Source organism: Acanthopagrus latus, chromosome 22 (genome assembly GCF_904848185.1).
Source record: "Acanthopagrus latus isolate v.2019 chromosome 22, fAcaLat1.1, whole genome shotgun sequence".
NCBI lineage: Eukaryota > Metazoa > Chordata > Actinopteri > Spariformes > Sparidae > Acanthopagrus > Acanthopagrus latus.
Genome location: NC_051060.1, coordinates 15,682,931 through 15,706,586, shown reverse-complemented (window position 1 = coordinate 15,706,586; position 23,656 = coordinate 15,682,931). Strand labels below are relative to the sequence as shown.

The window sequence follows — 23,656 nt, the reverse complement described above, 5'->3', positions numbered from 1 at the left end:
TAACTAAACCAACCCCTACAGATGTTCTACCCACCAGGGCTCTTGTAGATGTTGAGTACTCCAGTAAAGTAATGAGGTAAGAGCCTCTCCAACAGGAGCAAAACATCCTCCAGCTCCTCCAGGATACCAACGAGGAGGTAGTTCTCCAGCACGTTCTGCTTGGCCCTCTCCAGAGCCCATACTCCCGGCTCCCTGGTTGGAGAGAGCGAGAGAAAAAAAAAAAAATGGAATTAACAAATGTTACCAGCACCTGAAACACCACAACGCCGTGTAATGCAGTTTGAGAGTGTGTACCTGCATTGAGGATGCTGTCCGCAGAAGTAGGGAATGATGTAGAAGACTCTGGGGTTGGAGCACTCCGGGTAGTTCTCTAGAATGCACACGTTGATATCCTGAAAGCAGAGAGGCAATCATTTTAATTTCACATCACTCACTCCTTGAGCGCCACCCATGTAAATCTCAATCAGAACTGTAATGATTTAGTTCTGCCACTAGAGGGAGCCCCCTCACCAGCACCGCAGTGAACCGGCGCCCACTGATAATCATCTTACCAGCAGTCAGAGTGCAATGCAAAAACAACATCCTGAGCACTGAGATAAGCTCGGCCCCTCCACCCCGGCAGCTCTCAGAAGCTGAGGTGTCGAGGAAGAAAACAGTTCTTCTGCTCATCAGATAAGGTGTCGTGTTTAGATTCACTTGAGAAAAAAGAAAATTTGTCCAAAGTGGATGAACCAGCCTAATAGTGTAAATATTCCACGTCTTGCAAGATCCGGGGTTGTGAACTTTAACACGTGGTACATTTACACGTGGGAGTTATTATTAAACAATGAAAGGTCGGGGGGAATGGGAAGGATTAAAAACATGCTGGCCAGCCGCTGAGTGCTGTGGAACTAGCAGTCAAATCCATGTCAGGTGACGTAAGCCTTACGGATGGCAACAAGTCCCAAGCAACACAACACTCCGTCGAAGCATGACTCTCTCCTTTCACACACATACAGTAGAGCCGCATGCAAAAAAAAAGTTAAAAAATGGTTTGTCAACAGACCAGCGATGTAAAAGAGATGCAAATGTGTGACAAAAATGTAATGTGCATCACAGCTTGCCTTTAAAGATCGGACGGCTGATTTGAAACAGAGCAACGCGCCGAGGCCGGACGCTGAGGTCACTGCGCTACACACACACACAGAACTGAGGGCTTCCCAGAGGGAGGCAGGCTGTTATTGTGGGGTGAGATGTGAGCAAACCAGATGACTAGAGCCGTCAGAAAAACACCTCACCGACAGGGGTGTCAGCATGGATAAAAGGCGAGAAAAACACCACGTGTACATGTGCGTGTACGGGCTTGGGTCGAGCGCCCTTAAAGAATACACCGGTAAAGGTTACAGTTTGCCTTAGATCAGTTTGATGATTGTAAAGGTGATTCTCACGCCATTTTGTCTCCACGAGGCAAAACTGACATCCATGCATCTTGCACTTCTACCACCAGAAGAGAAGAGCACGAGGGGCCTGCACAGAGGTCCATATGCATAAGCCGGGATGACATGAATTATGCACTCAGTCGGTTAGTTGTTCCTCGCAGCTGAACACTGTGGTGTGATTGTGCGTCTGATTCAACCGAGCGGCCGTGGGGTTTGTTTGAACTTTATGACTGAGCTGCGCTCCGCACTGGGAACAGGACTTATTGGTGATCGGCGAAGCAAAACCACTGGACAGCTCTTCAAAGAAACCACAACAAACCCCACCACCCCAGAGGAACCTTTTAGAGGAACTGTCCAGCGTTGCACCATTGTTAGTGTGCGGGTCGTGTCCGGACTTGTGACAAGTTTGCCCCACTTTGTTGTCCTCCTTGGGTTTTATTGTTCAAACAATGACAGAGCCCGTGCATCTAGCTTTATCTGTTATGAATATATCTCCTTGACCCGGCAGTCTTGCGGTTTACTGCCGGCGATGAGTGATACATTTTCACAACACAGTGAATAACAAACATTTTGGCAGCGTAATCTGCGTGAGAAACTGTAACTCAGATGCAAATTTCTCAGATTTCTCAAAAGGAACTCAAGTTAAAGGTGATGAATGAACTAACTTGAACTTGAATGCAACACAGCTATGTTTCACACGCGCTTGCCAATGTGATTAAACTACTGTGAATGGACTCTAGACAGGGCCTTTTCTACAATTAGCCTAAATACAGTGGCATATGAGCAAAGTGAGATAAAGGCGGGTGAGAAGAAGAGAAAGGCGGACCGGAAGTGACACGTGCGACCACCATTCCCACAGCACAAATGGCTCGCTGCCAGGAAGTCCCTCCTCCACGTTACTCTGACACTTGATACGCAACCCTCAACGTTTAGGGGGACCTCTGGGAATCCGGCCACAACTCATTTCTATACAACTGCACACAATCAAATAGGCGCACACATAGCTGACAGACAACACGCACTCTCTTCGGAGAAACCCATTAGTATTTCGGAGAGAGCTCCTGCGTGCACACCCGGCCTCATTGTTCCTATTCTCAGTGTGGATTAGGGCCGACTGAGCAGTCACAGAAACTGTAGCGAAAAAAAAAGGCACTAATCTCTACAACCGGATCCGGTTTAACTCAATGGAATGTATGCATGAATTAAATCAGCAGTAATTGATTATGTGGCCCTTTCCCCTGGGACAATCTGAATCCGTTTCAATCAGGCAAGCATGAGAGTGATAGACTGGGTCAACTCACATTCAGACCTGCAGAAACGGACGTTCTCAGCTATATAGCAGAAAAGCAAGTGGTAAACACAGCACTGACTCACTTTCACCAGCTGTATGATGAATTTCAGCCCAAAAGTCAATCTTCTTTTAGCTCCGTTTTTGTTCTCCACCACCTCCAGAGCTAAATATTTGACTCTTTAACTGCCACCTGCTATGCTGACCAGCTAATTGCTAACTTTGTCCGTCTGCTATCTGGTGCTGAGCAAGTAGCTCTAGAGTGGATCTTTGCCACTTGTGCAACTATATCTCTGGGGTGTGTGTGGAGAGTCAGCTACTTCCAGACAATACAGAACCTGTCGTGCAAGTTTCCGATGAACAGAAATCTATCCAGAAATGACGTGACAGTACTTGCTTAATACAACATGAGATTGCACCTGGACTATGTGACAGGTACACAGACCCACAGATTCTAATGTCAAGGCATGCCAAGGCAAGACTGATGCCAGTTAAGCCTCCGTCATTACGTGTGTGTTTGCCATTGTAAAAGTCAGAATGACTGACAGTCTGGCAGACGAATCTGACTTGCTGTGGGAATTGCCTGATCTCGCCTGATCACACCAGTGTTTTTGAACTAAAACTAATCTTGTGTTTTTTCAGGTTTTGGAGGGGAAACCACATTGTCAGGTGTCTGCATGCACACTCGCAGGTGTTTTAAGCACGTGGAGACAATGTACTCAGAATATGAACTTAAATCAATGAGAGCTGGCTTTTTAAAAAAAAAAAACCCTTTCATGCTTCAGTAAAAAACTCACAGTTTAAGTCCTTCGTGACAGTCAATGTATATGTGCTCAGTGCCACATCTGTGTGTGTGTGTGTGTGTACACTCTGCAGCTAAGTGTCCGGCGCATGCCTCTCTGCAGTACAGCGCAGTGTATGTGTGTGTAAAAAAGGGGTGTGGGGACCGACGGAAAATCCAGGCCGACCACAGGAATGTCTCAGTAACACGTGCATCAGGTTCCCTCGGCCCCGGCTAGCAAACTGACAGTGTTCTTTCATTGACACCTCTCATATACACCCGGCACGGGGCAGGCAGGGCTAATGCACACCAGGCAGGGGATATATCCAGGACTAGTCAGAACACCGGGTGTTGACATAGCAGGGGCACGCTCTGATACACACACACAGATATCCGAGATGCTGTACTTGCGGGGACATTCGTCTCCTGGCCTTAGATCTGCACTGGAGCTATCGACAAAACTCGCCGTGGGGTGAAATTGATTCTGGGGGATCAATGCTGAAGCTTCTCGTTGTTTCTGGTTATTGATTTGTCAGGTAGGGCCCTGCCTGCCCTCCCCTACCCCCAAATACAAATGTGGACAGCTGCTTCCAATCCAAGCTGACAGAGGCTGAAGGCTGTAAATCCTAATCCTTAACCATAAAACTTAATGTTAATCTCAGTTCTACCATAACATTAGATCCTCTTTTAATACATATTAAAAAATGCAGTTTGTAGTTTTGGGGAAATAAACCTAATCAGAAGAGAAAGAGCTTCATTCACTGATTTTTTTTAATCAAACTCTCCTCATCTTCATGACTGAATAAACTAGCAAAGCAAACTGACCTTAAAGGACAACATGACTTCATGCTTCATGCCTGCCACATTTCTAGCTTCAAACAGTGTGATGGGGGCCTTACCTCCAAGAACAGCCTTTTTTTTCAGTTATGAAAAATAAATATTTCCAAGTTTGTATTATTACCTCGCTAACATTGTGAATATTAAAACTCTCACATGTTGTTCACTGAATTCATTCCTCCATCAACCCCATAATTGGTTTTTCAGTGAGGTTCAGCACATTTTGCCAGTGTGTGTATAAATATATGCTTATGTAGCATATGCGTGCAGCCACTGTTCGCAGATATGATTTAGCAAGCAACTGTGAGCTTGTGTTTGCTGAATAGGTAAGCTTGATTATTGTGTCTAACAAGCACAGTCAGTCAAAAAATTAAATAAAATAAAATAAAATAACACCAACAGCAGCAAAAGCGAAACAAGAGCTGAAAATATTGCTTCTCTAAGGTATGATAAGGTATGATACAGCGACAGGATATCTATAAAGCTAGCAAATTCTCACTTCTGTATATTTCCATAGACGGAGTCCCATATTGAGGAAGTAAAGTTGAACTTAAGTGACTGGAAAGAGGCCAAGATAAGTGACTCAAGGAAAAACATCGCATACTGTACTTTAATGACCTAATCTTGCCCCAAACAAAGAAAAGAGTTCCAGCAAGATGGAAAATTTGAGTCAGCTTTAAACCCTCTCTTGGTCCTCATAAGTATAGTGAGTCTACACACACCCACACACACATGCACACACACAGCACACACACAGGTAAGCCAGTCTGCAGCGACACGGCCCCCCTTTCCCTTAACTGTAGCGAGGGGCCCCCGTGGTCTGCATACTTTAATAACTCAACTCACATGGTCCAGAACTCCAGGGAAAACAGTGCAATACTTAATTACACCCAGTCAGACTCAAGACAGAATGACATTCACTCCTCCAGTCGGCCTCTCAGCGCGGCCTTCTGAGCTCTCAGGGTCTCTGACAGTATGGAGTGAGCGTGGGAGGAATGATTGGGAGCATGACCACTTTTTTGACTAGATATTTATTTCCCACAGATTGTTGAATCAGTGTTAACAGAGTCATTGTTTTGAACAGTTTTTTTTTTCTAGGAGAAATGTGGTCTGTTGTTGCTGACCTACTCCTATGATCTCACATGTGGTTGTGCGTTTTACTTAAGGTGAGTTCCAGCATCTGATTGGACCAAAGGCGCGGGACTCCAGACGCCAGCTGGGGACTTGAACTCACATGACGAACACTGATAAAAGATTCGATTTGACTCCAGTATTCTTGAGACTATTGAGAAGTTACTTTTGTTTTTTTAAACACGATTGATTTCTAGAGCAGCCTACCAGGACGTAGGAGACCGGCAGACTGGTTAATGTACAAGACGGCCATGATGGAAGGGGCTAGTCCAACGATAACTTGGATTATATTATGTTGTTGATGGCAGTAGTAAGAAGAGAACAGTGGTAAGCAAGGTCTTCATTATCCTCAGAGAGGACATAATGTTGTTGAGAAACTGTCATTTGCCACAGCACCTCTAATCACACGCTGTTGTAGTGTCCGTCTGATTGGTCAGCTCTCACAGGCCTGAGCAGACACAGTGGGTGTGGCTGAGGGCCTAACTAACCTATCTGACTTTCTTTAACTTTACTTTAAGAATGACTTTTGCCTTGCTTGTCACTCCATCGCTAACTGCACTGAAATGAACTCAAACTGTATTCGAGCAGCTGCTCAACACCATAAAACTCAACAGAGTTCAAAATGGCAACTTGAGACTCAAAGCAAGGCTCCAAATGGCATGTATTGCAAAATACGAGAGGCATTCCCTTCAGTACGATGCTACAGGGTTAAACACCTCTGCGGGGCAGATGTAGGAATCCCGAGTTCCCTGATGTGGTTAAACAAGATCAGGTCTCTAATTGGAATCATAATCAGATTTAAATATTGGGTTAGTGTCCTTACAACTTTCCCCTCTGCCTGCAGCAACACCACGTGTTGAACATCTTCAAAGAGAGTGTGGTTTCAATATATTCCAGTGTGGAAGAAATGTTCTGTTGCTTCTATTTTCTTTAACTTTTTGGATGTTAAGGTTTGTCTCAAACTCAAGAAAACAATCATCTAGTTGACACATGATGACTTGTTGGATTATTTTCTTCTTACCTTACCTTCTGTGGATGATTACACAGTGTCTTCATATAATATTGTACAAAGGATATTTTTTTTATTTCTTATCTTACATGCCTCTATAATTAGCCTGCATCAAGGTCCTAGCAGAATAAGAAATGAGCATAGGACATCTCAGTTCATGTCTCAACTGAGCCTCTTTATGAAATCAGCTGGCGTGGGACCAAAAGACAGATACGGATTTAAAGCACTGTTGTTGGCGTGCCGGTGACTTGGTCATAAAATAACTGCACCCGCTCTGTCAAATACCGCAAATGCATTAGTATTTCAAACCATAAACATCCGTGGCATTGATTTAGTTGATGTCCGTAGGAGAGTAAATGGGTTTGTGGGCACTGGGATCAAGATGAAAGGAGGATAGAGGGGAAAAAACGACTAAAAGCTTCAGTATTTGTTTGGCTCTTCAAATAATATTGCTGCAAAGCTTCTCTATATACAGAAGGGCACAGGTTCACTGTGGATCGCAGAATCACGTTAACCAGAGGTGTCACCACCACTGGAGTTAGTTCAGTTACAGGAGCTGTATGCTGTATTTGCTCATGGTGATTAAAACTTGTTATATAATATTATTATTATTTTGAAATTTGAAATATATAGATATAGAGGACTGGTGCTTTAAAGTGGAGCTTTTTTGTGTTTTCTTCCCTTTCTTTCTCTTTCTATGACTCTGAGTACAAGTGGACCTTTGTATGGCATCAGCATCGACATCACCATGTACGCTTGCACAACAGTCACGTCACAGGATAGGAACTGTCAAGTAACTGGCAAATGACTTCAGACGTGTCATGCTTCCCCTTTTTTGCTGCTTGATGGAGCAGCAAAAACAAATTGGGGCATTTCTCACTACTTTACCGTGACTCATCTACCAGAGAAGTCGGTCTGATATTACACGGTCTCTTCCAAATGAACAGTTCTTTGATTCTTTTATTTCGCAACCAAAAAAAAAAAACAAAAAAGATAGTAAGGTGACATAAAATCTGGGTGAACGTATTTGGTGAGATAAAACTGTAAAACTGATGAATGGTGAGCGTCATCATGATAAAATGCACTCCCTGAGTTTTTTTTTTTCTGAGGAAAAGCCCACAGACAATTCTCTGCATCGCAAATGTGACACAATGTTACAGCCAAGGATGCAGTGCTATGAAACAGAAAGAAAAACGGCGGATGCTGCCTGCTCAAACCGCACCTACAGTTAATGAATCCCCCCCCCCCCCCATCCAAACCTTTCCCATCTTCAAGGCAGGCAGGTGCAAATCTTTGGCCACAAAACTACAGCTCATCAATCAGCAGGCCCTGTGCGCGCCTGCATGACTGCGCTCCGTTTGAAGCTCGACTGAAGAGACAAACGGTGAATTTAACACGTTCCTATCAAAAGGTAACTTATAGCACATTTTAAATCCCAGACTATTAAGCGACAGTAATTAACGGCTGCTCTCACCAAGTATCTCTCGTCGTCTTTCATCCCCGGCGTGCGGATGAGGTGGTTCTGCTCGCCCCTCCAGTCACCGAAGCGGCGGAAGAAGTAGTTGGAGAGGAACCGGTTGATGGGGTCTCGGATTATGTTGATATAGACGGGTTGCTCTATCCTGAACCTTGCAGAGACAAGAAACAAAAAAAAAGATGAACTCTGGACCCAAAAACATTTAGCGTTAATGTATTTCTAAGTACAGCTGTTAATCGCCATAGTATGTTGGTGCACTGCTTTACCTGGTAAAGTTGAGGAAGTGGACGTGCCGCGTGTAAAGGAATGGCTGAGGAATATTGCTGATGTTTTTCATGAGATCCACCTGAGAAACAAACGACAGAAACAAAACGCTGATTAGACAGAATCATATCGAGACTTGCCAATGCATGACGCCGTTGTAGAAAGCAAGCATTAACAGATGATAACCAAAAATCAAAAATATGCTGGAGGCATCTTACACTGATGCTTCAAGGCAGAAAAAAGACAATCAGCATCTTCAGGCCACTGTCAAACAAAACCAAAAATTCCCATCCAAAGTGGCTTAATATTTGAACTGAGCACATAACCATTCATAACAGTCACTCTGGCTGTGTGTTTATCCAGACTGTGGGTCCACCTTGATTCGATTTGCAGACCCTTTCGCTACGGACTGACCTCGCTCAAGTTCCGTCCTTCCCATCGTTTTGTTCATCTAACAACATCCATCACCGTAGATCTAGTTTCTTCCCTCAGTCGTGCCCAGGAAAAAAGGCAACATTTTTAAAGCAATTATTCCAAGTTTCTTCTTCCCTTGCTGCTAGGGAAAAAAAAACACCCCAAAGGCTTTCCAGGTCTGCATGGAGAGAGGCTCACGGTAGCCAAAACAAACTTCTGGGATATCATAGTAGTGCCACATACTGTACGCTGCAGATCCCTTGCATGAGCTCTTTGACTAAAGACCATGCAGCTGAGATTGAACTCTTAGTCATTCCTCACATACATAGCTCCACGTTGCAATCATTTTGTATGTGAGGCCCAGTTAGCCCATTCACGCATCCAAGAAATTAGTGTCTCTGCACCAGTGGAGTAAATAATGTGTCTAATTCTAATAATGACCAAGAGTTGGGCTGGGTTGTGCCATGAACTTGTCAACAGTACATATAACACTGCGATGTTCAACGCAAGAGCTCTTTGTAGGTAGTATACTGACAATTATTATCATTTGCTGTACATATTGTTCTTTTAATTTGTTCCCTGCTTGTTAACGTGAGAAAGTGCAAAATAAATGAATCCGTTCCTTTTGTAGAACCATCTGCAACCATTTACCAAACTGGTGATTGGAGTGACTGAAAAAAAAAAAAAATAACAAAAAATAACAGATATTTCTGACAGTAAGTTGGGACATCAGCTGTTTATTGTCGAGACAAAACTGGCGTTGTTTGACGAGATCTTGGGACATCTCCACCCATGTTCCTGTTGACCAAAACAGGTATTTTAAGCCAAAACATGATCATGCTCGAACCCTGACCGAGTGTTCTTTTGTCACTGAACCTAACTGGAGGAGAAGGACAGTGCTGACACAAGAAACGTAGGACACTGTACCTAAAGTTGCAACATAAAGTGACGTTAAGTTTAAACATATCATTTGCAGAAATGTACAACATCTATTTTGGCAATATGGCTGCCCCCTTGACCAACTAGTGTAAGCCAGTATTGCAGAGATGAGGACACGATCCCTCACTGGCTTCCCACTACAAAACACAACAAATCTTCTCCTAATGGGAGCGCACAACCAAGCAGGACGGACTGAGAATGTGAACTGAAGTCAGATCTGATAGTACAACTCCCCTGCGGCAGCTGTGTGACCTTCCCCCTCGATCAGGTTTAAGGGGATAGGGAGATTTAGAGATGAAGAGTTTTGGCGATAAGCATGTCTAGCCTGAAAAGCTAACAGCAAGTGACAGGAAACATTTAAAATGCCGGGCTGTGCTGGTAACTCGTCAGCACAACTAAATAATGAACAACATCTGAATGCTGCATGGGGAATTCCACGAGTCCCTCTGCTATCCAGACAGTAACTCAGAGACCAAGGACTGAATGAAACTGTAGGCTGTAGAATAGAGGGGAAAGGAGACAAACAAATGGAGAGGCTGAGGATGAAGATGAGAGTCACTTTAGGTGAACCGTGTTGACACATGCGCTGCTTTTGACGCTCCTGAACAAACAGGCTGTAGGAAACAGGTATCCAAACGATGATTTTAAGGCTCTTTCCCTCAGCCTTTACTGTGGAGATGAACTACACGGCACTACTCTGACCTACATGCCAACAGTGTGTCAGCACGCTCACTACAACAATGTTAATATGCTCATCTTGAGCAGATATTATGTTCACCATCCAGGTTTAACATATGGCGATCAGCACTGATAACAAATTACAGGTCAGCTTGACAGGGATGTCATTAGTTTTGCAGGTATCATCGGACAAGTTAATCTTTTGACCAGATGACAGCGCTCAGTGAAAAGCCAGAGCATCACCAAAGTTATGGCTGATTCTTGGAAGAACATGAATGTCTGTACACAGTTTCATGGCAAACCGTCCAGTGGTTGTTGCTGAGGTGTTGCTGAAGACATCATTTTCTTCTCATTGATCATACACTTTGGAGGGAAGGTAGAAGTGTAGGTGTGGGAGTTCAAGGACCAGGGACATTGTATGGTTACACTGTAACCTTGGTTCACTGAGTGAAGACATTGTCTCTCTCTGTTCCATTACATATTTGATAGATTCAAGAGAACTGGCTTTACAGAGAAAACACAGACAGCTGGATGAATCAACACTCTGTGTTTTCGCCATTTGTTGCAAGGTGAGGTTTTTCATATACACACTGAGGACTGCATTGACTGAAGATTTAATTTGAGATTTATTGGATTAAAAAATTCAATCTTGAAAGCTTTTCGAAGGAAATTAAGTTTCTTTTAATTGTATTCAGTGCACTCATATAATCTGTGTGACCAAATTGATATGTTAATCAAAGAAAACATTGCTGTATTCTGATCAGAGAGCAACATGTCGTGGAAATCAAGGCCATCTTTCTGTGCAGAGCCCGGAAAGGCATTTTTTATCACAGTAAAAAACACTGTAGTTGGATTTCACAGTGTATCTGCGGGTCTAGGGACTCAACCTAAAAGGCTTTCCCTGAGTAATAGTGTTTCAAGTGGCTAAAAATGTTATCATTATATATTATATTTTTCTATCTCTGCAATCTAAAGAGCAAACTAGTTTGTCCCGATAAAGTAGAGAGTTTCTCTCTTCTGTGTCTCAGTGTTTGGTCCCTCTGAGCCTGTTAGTGGTTATTTATTTAAAGCTATTGAATGCTGATCAAAGGGAGAAAATAAAGCACTTAAACATGCCGCATGCAGCATGTTTTAAATTCTTATGGTGCACTAAAAGCGTTGTTGTTTACTCAAATCAATGCACCGAAATACCGAAAGTGTTTTTTCCCTTAATGGTGACAATCTTTGTAAAATACTTTCACTTTGGAATGAAAGACGCAATGTGCTTGAATCGCTCTTTATATGAATATATATATATATAAAAAATCTATTGATTAATAGCAGGGCATTGATTCGCCGAGGAACCCTTTGAATGTCCTGCTCTTTTTTAAAACTATGTATGGGCACCTGTTACGTCACAGCAGGACTATTTGGACAGTGACTGCAATATGTATACTTGTTTATGTACACAGTTAATCTGAGGCCCCAGTCAGATTTAGGCTTCACACCCTCCCTCTCCTCTCTAAACTCAGTACATTTCCACTCACTCCGCATCCACTTCTGCTTCTGCGGCAGAATGTAAAAATTTGAAACTTTCATCAGTGCTGTCGAATTTGTTTTGCCACTCCCTGGCTCCCTCATGTACGCTCCGTCTCTATTAATCTTTTTCAATTCTGCATTGAAAAAAAAAAGCCTGTTTTCAGCAAATTGCCCCCCCTTGACCATTAGTCCAGACAAATTAGCCCAGAGCTAACCCCTGATGTCCCCCTCCCCCACAACCAGGTTGATGCACAGACCCTGAACCCATTTGGCACATTTGGTGAGTTTATGTGTGTGTGTGTGTGTCTGTTTTCTGAACCACCCCTCTGGTCTGTCCGGCCCCCCCCCCAAACCCCTCTCATTTACCAGGGAGAGCTGCAGGGAGACGGAGGGAAAGTGGAGGACAGTCTGAGATTCCAGGCATACCTGCAACCCCTCGACCCCCCCTCCCTTCTTCCTGAGCCCCCTGTGGCGTCCACGCAGGGTTCATCAAGGGAAACGGGAGGAAGAGGCAAAAAACCCACAGAAAGCTGCAGCCCTGCATTCAACTTGTCTTTACGTCTGTCAGAAGACAGGATGGGCCGAGGCTAGCTGTTTAGATGTACATAGAAGTGTTTGACAACAATGTAATCACATGCAATTGATTTATGTTTTATTCTGAATTTATTCTGAAACATATTGCCCCTTTAAAGGCACACGTTTCAGCAGCCAGAGATCCCCCTGAAAAACTGTTGCTCCGAGCGCAGCTGATGAGATGCTACTATTTACAATCTGTGTTTGCACTTGGGTCAGACACTCACACTGGCGTGTGCGCATCTGCGGCTGTGTGATCCAGATACACAGCGTTCCTGGCTGCGGAGCATCTGTCTGCCGGTTAACGTTCTTGGTGAGCGGGAGGAAACAGAATCACCACATGAACGCAGACATGCCCACAATAAAGATGCTGTCTTTTCCGTTTCTGGAGTTTTTTTCCCCTAGATTTTTTTTTCTTTCCTTTCCTGCGAAATGTCTTAAACCTCTTTCTCTCCCACTGAGCCTGTCTCCCCCCCCATCCCTGCCACCCCACCGTGCTGTAAAAAGGGACAGATGGGTCACTATACGCCTCAAATTCTGCTAGAGCTCTGCAAAGTTCCAGACTAATAAGGCACCTTCACTTTTTATTTTTTTTTTGGCAAACCCACGCACGAGGCATCAACCCTGCGCAAACCCATTAGCGGACCGCTGGGAGAGCCAGCTGGAGAGTGGTCCGAATGCTGCAGTCTCGAGGGCGGAACCACAACTGATGAGACCAGCACCTCTAAACTTAGGCGACGCGCGTCTGGCATCTGCATAAGTCAACACACGCGCGCAAATAAACACACAAAAAGACGGAGGCGCACTTTACAGAATCGCACGCACACACAAGCACAGGCACACACTCTTTAACAGTCTCTCACACTCTTTGACACTGGAATGCACACACTCGCTCTGCTCGGGAACATTCACAAAGATGTTTTATGTCCAGCAAATTAATGAATCTTATGGTGTTCTGCCACTCTGTGTGCAGCCGGCGTCTCAGGGTGTTAATGGTCGGATAAGCAAGTGGGCTGTTTTCTATATTGGCTCGCGCACAGATCAGTCGATAGAATCGAGGGGTCGGTTTGTTTTCCTGTTATTGCTTTATGACATCTTACTGTTTCTCGTCCACAATATCCGGCGTTAAAAAAATCCACGAAAAACATTCGGGGGGGGGGTGACATTTGCATCAAAATTAGTCGGTAACTAGTGTTTGGCATCTGCTGACCAATTCAAAAGTGGTTAGTCGTAGCTTATTGCTCAAGGATGCCGTCAATACCGCCATGAAAGGATGTGAGTCACCGCAGCAGTCCTCCCACACAAACACACAGTTAAGTCACCCAGATGACTGAAGGAGGATGCACGGCGTAAACGGGAAAATGTCGATGACCGAAAGTGCATACGAGAGAAGCTCGGTCTCACGTCGGCTCAGAGGAATGAAAATATTTATGCGTTTGCTGCTCCAGAAAGGCATCGATGTGAGTCGTGGAACTCTCTTTTCCTGCAACTGTTAGGGGAATCTCAGAGGTCAGGGTCAGCTACTTAACGTCTGGAGCTTGGTTTGAATGATGGTATAGGTACTGAATTAAAGTACATGTTTTCAGGTACAGGCGTTATACTAACACGAGGAAAAAGTGTTATTATTCAGATAGAGTAATCAAATCATGTGTATCAACAAATATAATCAACCCCACATCTGTTTTCAAGAAAAACTACAAAAGACAACAAATAGCATTACAAATGAACATTAGATGACTCAACTTGCTTGGTGATTAATGATTTGCTGATTGATCCTTGGAAGCACAAAACTGTGTGATTACTGCTTTAGACCCCTGGCAGACGAGCTAACATCCATCCATAAAAACTGAAAAACTAATCTTAGGTGTTTGATATTTCTTATGCCTGTTTTTGACAACATTTCAGAGACCTTTATTTTGACCTCATGATGTATGCAGCGTGCCAACCAGCTAGCTCTGGCCTGTCCCGGTGTAAAGCTCCTCTGCTAGCAGTTCAAACACAAACACTCACCCCGGTTCTCAAAAACTCCCAGTGAGGACCTCTAGCTGCACAGCTAACTGAGCTAACCAGCTAACATTAGCAGTTAGCAGCGGTTAGAGGTTACACTTATGATATGACGACCCCTTTGTGAACACTCCCTCTACCGCTGGACTGATGGTGACAATTCCAGTTGAGACAAGGCCAGTTGCGATAAGATATAGCACCTGGAATTACTGTGACCTCGGCGAACCTTCATCAACAGGTTGTCAGCCCAGCCGCCCCCACAGGAGCCTGAACCACAAATCATCTGGTCGAAGCCTGGGTCTTTCCGGGCCAAAAAACTGGGCTTGTTTTGGAACTACAGTCTGGAGTCATGTCCACATCAGTGCCCAGTGAAGCCAACCCTAATGTGAGTGGAAAAATATTTAATTTACGTTATTTATCAGGGGTCAGTGGAAAAAGTCCAGCTGTGAGAGAAAGATTGCGCGTGTTTAACGACCAAAATATAAATCCATGCCATTCAGTTCTGAATTGGCGTTCCGACTGGCACAAGCCAGCGCTACTCAGTGTCTCAAACTGCTGCGGTTTTCTAAAAGAAAGCAGTTTTTCCTCTGTAAAGCCAACACTCGTGTCCTCGAGATATTTCAGGAAATAATAAAAAGGAGAGTCTCCCTTTTTCACCCTTGTTCTCACACTGAATGGAAGACACAACAGCGAATGAGCTCCTGCTGCTGTTGTGTCCACTGAAACCACACAGCTAAGTGCAAAATCCAAATCATGTCTTTTTGTTATTAAATACAGCGTTACCTGCTGTCGGCTGGGGAAGCTGTTCGTTGCCCCGAAGAATTAGGCAACAGCAGCTGCTCTGACTCTACTGGAAGTTAGGTGATTTTGGCCTGAGATGATGAATGCATTAAGTAGCGGCTTCAGATGAAGGATCCTGAAAACCCACAGGGGCCCCAACAATGAAGAATACGTTGGTTTTAATATATGGTAGCAGATTGACTATAGCTTGAGCATTGATTTCTTCATGATTTGGGTGAAACTCCATCACCTGATGAAGACCATGTTTTACTAGAATCATCTGCAGGTACTAAACAGCCTCTAAATGGATCTGGAGGTTTTCTCAGCTTGACTAATTACATGTAATTTTAGGTTTTCCTTTCGTCTGCTGTCACTTGGAAATGGGGAAGAGGCTGACTGCTCTCGTTTGTAATTTTGAAACTTGACTGCGATTAGGAGGAGCAAGTGAACAAGCCTTTTTTTTTTTGCATTACATGTGCAAATTTCTGCCAAAAAAGTCCCGTTCTAATTCAATCGAGCAGAATCCTGCATCAGTCTAAATTGTACACCACCCATAACTGCTTAGCCATTAAATTAAACTCTCCAGAGCCGACCACACGGATGACTTTTTATCAGGACTGGGCTCGCTCATAGATACCAGCCACGTAAATGACCATGTTTTTTTCAGCAGACAAATAGACAGAGGTGAAAAAGTGTCGCTCTTTTGCATGCCAACCGCGAGTCTTCCCATTCGTTCCCCCCGCCATCGCCTTCATTCAGCTCACCTGTTCATGTTTGGTGAGGCGCGTTTTATTGTGGATGTCTGAGGAGACCAGGTTGAACTGGTGCTTCTCGGCCAGCAGTCTCAGCAGGATGACCACCGTCCGGCTGCCGCACTTCCCCACACGGTTGTAAACCACCTGGCTGGGGAACGGGAGCACCTGTGAACATGCACACACGCGCGCACACACACACAGAAAAACATTGATATACAGATTTAACTAAGTTGGTTCTTCCTTGTTTGTTACTAACCAGCTTAAACAAACATATCTTTTTTAAAACTTCTATACGCTATACTGTATTTTGAGCACATTTCAGTGCACTGAGTGGAACAACAAATCTGGACACGAGGGGCGGAAAAAGAAAAAGACACAAAGCGTGCAAAAGTGACACAAAGAGGAGAAAACAAAGATGGACACTGAAGAAATTCATTAGGCTACGACTGGATTCTCTTGCCTCATTTTCTCAGACCTTTGACCTCTGTTTCTCACATCTACTCCTCCCTGGGGCTGGACTCAATTGACCCTGCGACATATTTCCTTCCAGCCAGGACACACACACACACACACACACACACACACACACACACACACACGCGCTCACACATGCACAAACAAACACAAAGACTGAGTGCACACTTTCATTTTCTCTCCTTGCACCGTGTGCTCATTCCTCCACTGAACTCAGAGATTCTGCCGGCCTCTTCCGAGGAGCGATACCGACACAACCCTTTCCGAGTTTTCTATGACTAAAAACACATGCACGCCCACACACACACACACACACAGGCCACAGCATGTGCACGCACACGCCTTGTGACTCACCAATTAAACAACTAGCTCAGCAGTGATTCAGAGAAAGGGGGGGTGCTGTAATTGTGAAAAAAAGGTTTTGAAAACACGGCTCGTTACTGTAAATCTCACGAGGAGGGGGAGGAGGAGGAAGCAGTGGCTGATACGGAAACATGGGGCTCGCTTTTGTAGTGGCGAGGGGGCAGCAAGAATGCACTAATTTGGCAATTATCCCTGAGGGCCAACGAGGTTTACTCAAGTGGCCCCTTAAGAATGAGGACTGGCCAAGTTGAGCATGCCAGTGAGAACACGAGCGACAGAAAACGAGGGCCAGTTAGGGACGAACGGGAAGACGGGGTCACATTAACGACATCTGGAAGGCCCTTTTTCTTTAAAGTGATAGAGATCTACCCCAAAAAACAAAGAAGCATCAGTTCTGCGTTGCCACAAAAACCATCTCCCCTCATCACTTCAAATAAAGCCTTCCTGTAAATCAGATGTGGGGGGAAAAAAACGTGGCAGTGATGAATTCTTCCCGGTCTGGAATGGTGATTGTGCCTTTACCCAGGGGGAATCTGGATATCTGACAGACTGTTTGGAAGCAAGTCCGACTGAATTGACTCGCTCGCCGGCCCATGGGACGGCTGGTTTGCGAAACAAATTTGCTACTTTTATACATTGCTTACTGACTGACAGACTGATTCCAGATGAATTCCGGCCCTTGTCTGCTCGTTTTTCCTCCCTCCGCTGCGGACATGAACTCCTATCACATCTTTAGTCAATCTGGGTGCGTTTCCAGCTCCGGAGCCACAGACGGCAGTCTCAGCGCCACAGCGCTCAGCGTGGCCCGAAACGCACTTGCTGATTTTGTCTTGTCTTCTCCAAAACCAGCAGTCCCACCCAAAAAAAAAAAAACAACAACAAGGGCCTCTTTGAATAGATGGACAAAAGTGAAAGCAGACTAGAGGGAAGAAAAAAAATAAAAATACAGCCTGATGACGATCGATCGCACTTACTAGAACCAGAGCGTTTTACCAGACATGATGAGAGATCGAACTGGTTTAACACAATATGAAAAGAATACACAGTGCATTCGCCCCAGGATGAGGGTGGGGTGTACTGGGAAAACTAACTTTTTTTTTTTTTTGTACAAGCTGTTACAGGTTCCGTTGAAAGGTGTGCATCAGCTCATGTCGCTGGGCTGGAACACTGTTATTCGTTACAGTACAGCGGTCCCTTGCATCAAAGATTAAACACTGACAGACGATGTCTACATTGACCCAGCATGGAGTCACCAAGGTGTTACAAGGTCAGTTAGATGGCAGCAATACTGTACGTGTGAAAAGAAAACTATAACCTCATATGTGGAGAGTTAATTTCATGTGTCCTCCCTGTATGAGATGTTTCTCAACATTACCCCCCCTCTGCTGTCGTACCCCACAGGAGAGGTAAGTGACTTCATTGTCGGACTTTTTTTTTTTTAAATCATATTTTTGAGTTTGCTTGCTAGCTTAAAGGATAACCTAACTGGAAAAAATGAAAATTCAGTTGTTATCTCTTAAGCCCTGTGATAGACTGGCGACCTGTCCAGGGTGTCCCCTGCCTTCGCCCTAAGTCAGCTGGGATAGGCTCCAGCCCCCCCGCGACCCTGCAGAGGATTAAGCGGCGTACATATAATGTACAGATAATGGATGGATGGATGGATCTCTTAAGCCTGATGCAGATGGACAGTCAGGTGAAGTTTAACAGTCCACAAAACATTTCTGGAGCAACACAGCAAAACAGCGTTCTCCGAAACAACTGAAGTGGATGGGGACTTGTGTAAGAACGTAAAAAAAAAAAAACAACCTAAACTAAACAGTAATCGGCTCTGTACAGTTTGTCAAAAAGCTTTGCAATCCCAAATTGATTTGAAAAGACGTTATATACACCGCTTCTCAAGGTACAATCCTCACTGTAGCTGTTATGCTAAAATCAGCCCATCTGAAAAGGGTGCACAAGCTCAACCTTACGTCGTAGGCATAAATTCCATGTTTTCAGAGTCAGTTTGGGATCGAGGGGGCTTCCAGAGACTTGGATTACATTCACATTTTGTTTTTGTTTGCTTTAAAACAAGTCCCCGTCAACCTCAGTTGTTTAGGAGACTTTCCATTAGCGTTGAGTAGCGAGTAATGACTGAATTTTTACATTTGGGGTGAACTTATCCTTTAAATGTATTGTGCAGTACGTTAACTAATAAGTCTATGATCAGCCGTAATCGGAGATTGCCTCCAGAGATATCCTCCTCCTCTTTATCAAAACACAACACGTACGGGTTAGACATTGCTGGTTACACTGGCACCAATACAACACCGTAATATGAATTTTACCCAGAACGAATGGGGAGAAAACCCCCCTCAAAAGGGTTGTGGTGATCCAGAGTTATTACCAATTGGCACATTGTCAAACTTGACATTTTATAGGTTGGAGGCTGTTGGCATTCACAAACAAAAAGAAAAAAAGAAAAACACAAATCAGGGTCAATGGCAAACATTTCACAGGGGAAAATGATTTTGAGCAAACAGGAGATGGCTTGCTTGGACAGTGTTCCAACATTCCTCTGTGTTTTGCCAAATAACTACAGACTTCTCAGCTTATCACAATAATGAGGCGGATGAAATACATGCAGTGTTTTTTTTTTTTTTGCAGGACACCAGTTCCCGCTGATATGATGACAAATGGCTGTGTCAGACTTCGGACAGCCTGGTGTTGTGTAACGCAAGAAAAAAAAAAAACCTCGGCGATGCCATCAAAAGTCCAAATCTCCTGCCGGCACTGACAGCGCTGAAAGGGCGACCTTTCAGTTCGTGCTATTGTTGTTCCCGCTCAGCAGAGCTTGGGTTTCTGATGCACGCTGGGAGAAATGTTCGCAGGGTCTGCCAGTCAGGGACTCTGTCAATAGTCGATCTGCAGTGTGAAAAAAAAGCGTTTATGTAACATGGCTGTTTTCCACCGTGTCTGATCTGGCCGCTCCCACTCCCGAGTGTCAGGGCCGTTGTTGGTGGTATTTACAGCTCCGATGCCGGCGAGCCAGTATCGAGCAGACTTTAGAGGGGATGAGCTGTCCCGCACCTTTTCCTCTCTCTCACGCTCTCTCTTCTTCCACTTTCACTCCTCTCAGTGTCCTCTTCTCCTTCCGGCACCCTGCCCACGCACTCGTACCAAAAAACCTCTGTTGCTGTTTTCAGACGCTGGTTCAACAAACACACATAAATTACCATCTCCGTCTGTCGCGGGCCCTGAACCGCCCATTTCTGAGGAAGAATGGACATAATTCTGCTGGCTGCAGCCGTCGACCAGATAACTGCAAGTCTGAGCACACGTCCTGGTCTGCCACGTATGAGGACCACCGCACACACACACATGCACACACACACACACACTCATCCATCTTCCTGCTCTAGTTCCTGGAAACACAGTTCAACACCGTTAACTTTACACTTTTGACTGACTTAGCCCTGCTCCGGGGTTCATCGCTCCCTACAGTCAAACTTGCTCATCCCACACCGTGTTAGGAAAAAAAAAACACGTTTCAACACATTATGATTCTCAGCACTTCCTGTTATTAACGACCCATCCATTCATCCCCACTCTCGCTCGGAGAGAAGGAGGGAATGTGGGAGTCCGCTGCTCTGAAAAGTAGCCGCGGCGGCTGAGCATCCGTCCGAAGATGTTTATCTGAAAGGAGATGAATTGATTTCCAGTGGCTGAGAGGAAATGAGGAAACTCTGACAGTATTTTCAGAGTGCCATCGCTAATGTTTTTACGCCTGTTTGATGCAGAAATATAAAGACATTAATGGCATGCAGATGTTCCGTTTTTGTCTTCCAATCTTCATTAAATATGGAAAACATTAGCACACAACTATGTCTAACTAACAGCTCAGACTTGGATTATTAATGAAAATCACTATGGTGCCTGTAAACTCTTCTGTTTACGATTAAGCGTAATTAAGAAATTAGGAGAAAATACATACACAATGGGAAATGAACTCCATAAAGTGATATTTAGAAAACACAGCTTACACTTGTGTACAGACATAGAGGGGACATTCTTGTCATGCTTCCATACACATAAAGACTCTTTACTCTATTCTGAGAGCGGCGTGGTTTTTCCATGCGCTCTCATTTACGTCGAGCTTTCAACTCGGATCTTCTGAGCTTTTCCCCTACATTTACGCCATCCAGAAAAACCCTCGGAACACACCGCGCCGCGACCGACCTGATCAATCTCAGCTGCAGCAGGGACATCGACAAAAAAAAAAAAAAAAGATAATGAGAGACGCAGCTGAAGTAGCGCTCGCCGCCGACATGGCGTTAGGATCTTCCGTCTGGGGAGATGTGACGGCGACAGATACGGAATCACTCAAAGTTAGCAGCTGGTGTGTAATCACAGTCAGCCTCGTCTGCATGCGTTGAGGATTTATGTAGATGGCAAAGCCTGAAAAGTGTCTGAATTTTATGTCAACGAGCCAGATTGAAGAGGGAGAGACACTGATTTTAAACTTGTGTGTGTTCAATTAAAACTAAACTACAAAGTAAAAATAAGTGTGGAGAAAAATAAATAAAACAAAAATAAAAAAACAAAACGCAGGAAAGTCTTCAGTTATAGTCTGTATATATCAACGCAACAAGCATCAGGAAAAGTGTTGTGTTTGTATTTCTGAACTAATCCAATATAAAAAAATACGAAAACGAACACTGAAATGAATGGAAAAAGTAAAGCCAAACTAAATCATTTGTATCTTCACTGCATGATGGCTGCAGGTTTTTGGGCCCTGAAAAGTGTAAGGACGCTTAAACAAAATATTGTAGGATGCCCGCAACCTTAGTATGAAACCAATAGAAAGTGAAATAACAATAAAAAACAGCTGAACGGTAAATGGCGAGCGCAGCTCTTGTGTCGTGCCACAACACTTCAGCACTTTTGCTTTGCTAGGCGTAATAGATGTTTTAAGTTACGACGGTTGTGCATCTCCAACTGGCAAGGATGCTCGTGGGAAAGTGAGGTGATGGATGCCAAAAAGTCTCAAAACACCGGTTGCTTTTTGAAAAGCCTATTGTTACTGGCCAACATTAATCACAGAGGATGATCAATACTGTTGTGAGTGTATGAACATTTTCATCAAATCAGAGTGACACCGAGTCCAAATTGTTTCGCAGCGACAAACAGCAGTAATCATGTGCTTGTTCAAAAGCTGCAGACGCTGAAGAAACTTGCCTCTGTAAAACAAAATGAATGAATAAGTAAAAACTCACACTTTTCTCTGTCAAAATTTTCTCAGTCGTGTGTTCACGTGATAACGTAAACACTCAGGACGGAGTCAAGCTGTTACGCTCAACCTCCAACCATGAATGATGCAAACGTCATTAGACCTTATTTACTCAGCGCAAGCCTGTATAATACTGGACTCCTGGCATCGAACCGACAGTTATGTATACAGTAACCTGGCATCGCGGGCCCGTCCTAAGTGAGACATAAACCTCTGTTTGACGACTTTTCTCCTGCAAATTCCGACGACCTCACCACAGTGTTCCGGTCAGCCGCAGTTTGTTACGTATAAATAACACTTCGCTATTATCTGTGCGAGACAAGCCCTGTGGTCGGCCTCGGTTTGGCTTTTGGCTTTTTTTTTTGGCCGTCACAGGCTTTGTAAACACAGAACTCACACAAACAAAGCCCAGATGTGACTTTAAGCTACAGCTGCTCGCAAACAAACCTGTAACCAAACCAGATCAGCCAGTAAAAAAAAAACCTAACAAAACAAAAAACAACACCAACTCTTCCTTCAGATATTAAATTGGCGAAGAATGAGGTGAAAACGAGGTGGCGGTCGATAAAGGGGGGGGGGAATAATGAACAAGGGGGCAAGAAAGAAGTTGGCAGCGAGGGAAAGAGGGAGCACAGAGGAGAGATAGTCGCGCAGACACGCAGCTGGATGAACACAAGGCGCCTGTGTCGGCGGGCGCTGTATGCGCGTGCGTGAGGAACACGGGCGTGCGCTCAGAGCATTTACTGTAGCGCCGAGGCCAGGTCTAGTCGGTATTTGGAACGGGGTTTGCACGCGGCTCCCCCTCGCACAAGCCTAACTCTTATCCTGGACTGGACTGAGCCGGCTCTCAGGGCAGCACATCAGAGACACATCAGAGATGGAGAGGTCGGGGGGGGGGTCGGGTGGGGGGGTACATGGAAAGGTCAGAAAAGGGGGAAAATGGTATAAGAGAGGAGAAAGAGGGGAAACATGACATGACACAGAGAGATGGGGAGGAGGGCTTACTCTCGGAGCAGGAGGTCCGTGGTCATCCAGATACGTGGATTCACCTGCAGAGACAAGAAAGTATGAGTGTGAGGATTTGTGAAGAAAAGACTGGGCATCCGAACAACTACTTCACAGGTCGTCAGCATAAAAAGATGCAGGTATTTATCGCTTGATGGCATATCGAGAAACCCGAGAGATGTTAAAGAGCGTTAAAGAGGATTATGTAACACTAATCTAAAGGCAATTCTTCAATTCTAAAAATTCACACATCTCACCAATGCCAAATGAAAATCATGAATATTTCAGATAAATCGACAGATGACGCTTTTCTTTACAGGTTGAGAAAATCCTACTTTTTTCCACGTAACACATGAACTATTAAAAACCCATTAAACTAGCAGACGTGCGCTGTCACAATGCTGAAAGGTTTATGGCAAATAGAGATACGTGGGTTTCTTTGGACTTTGATAAAGGATTAAATGTTTCTTTATCAGAACCTGAACCCTAAAGCGTAGCTATGGGTCCATAATATGAAAGCTTTATTTTTGTTAGTGTGGTTATCTGGTTCAGGTTTTGGTTGTTGCCAATTCATTGTACTTTTTATATTTTATATTTTTTTTAATTTTACTTATTATATATATTTATTACGGAAAATCTTCATATAAGGTTAAACTGTGCACAATATACTGGCTGATAT

The 23,656-nt window shown here is 44.3% G+C and overlaps 1 protein-coding gene across 2 annotated transcripts in view; it reads right to left on the bottom strand.

The window, feature by feature from the left end:
* The window catches only part of usta (uronyl 2-sulfotransferase a), a 59,817-nt gene that overhangs the window by 2,037 nt on the left and 34,124 nt on the right, over nucleotides 1–23,656 (bottom strand). For both annotated transcript variants that reach the window (XM_037087424.1, XM_037087425.1), the window contains 6 exons: nucleotides 22,978–23,021; nucleotides 15,876–16,031; nucleotides 8,208–8,287; nucleotides 7,939–8,092; nucleotides 295–392; nucleotides 35–192 (listed from right to left, as the gene is read on the bottom strand). In XM_037087424.1, the coding sequence (XP_036943319.1) occupies nucleotides 35–192; nucleotides 295–392; nucleotides 7,939–8,092; nucleotides 8,208–8,287; nucleotides 15,876–16,031; nucleotides 22,978–23,021 (690 nt within the window). The remainder of the gene's footprint in view (nucleotides 1–34; nucleotides 193–294; nucleotides 393–7,938; nucleotides 8,093–8,207; nucleotides 8,288–15,875; nucleotides 16,032–22,977; nucleotides 23,022–23,656) is intronic.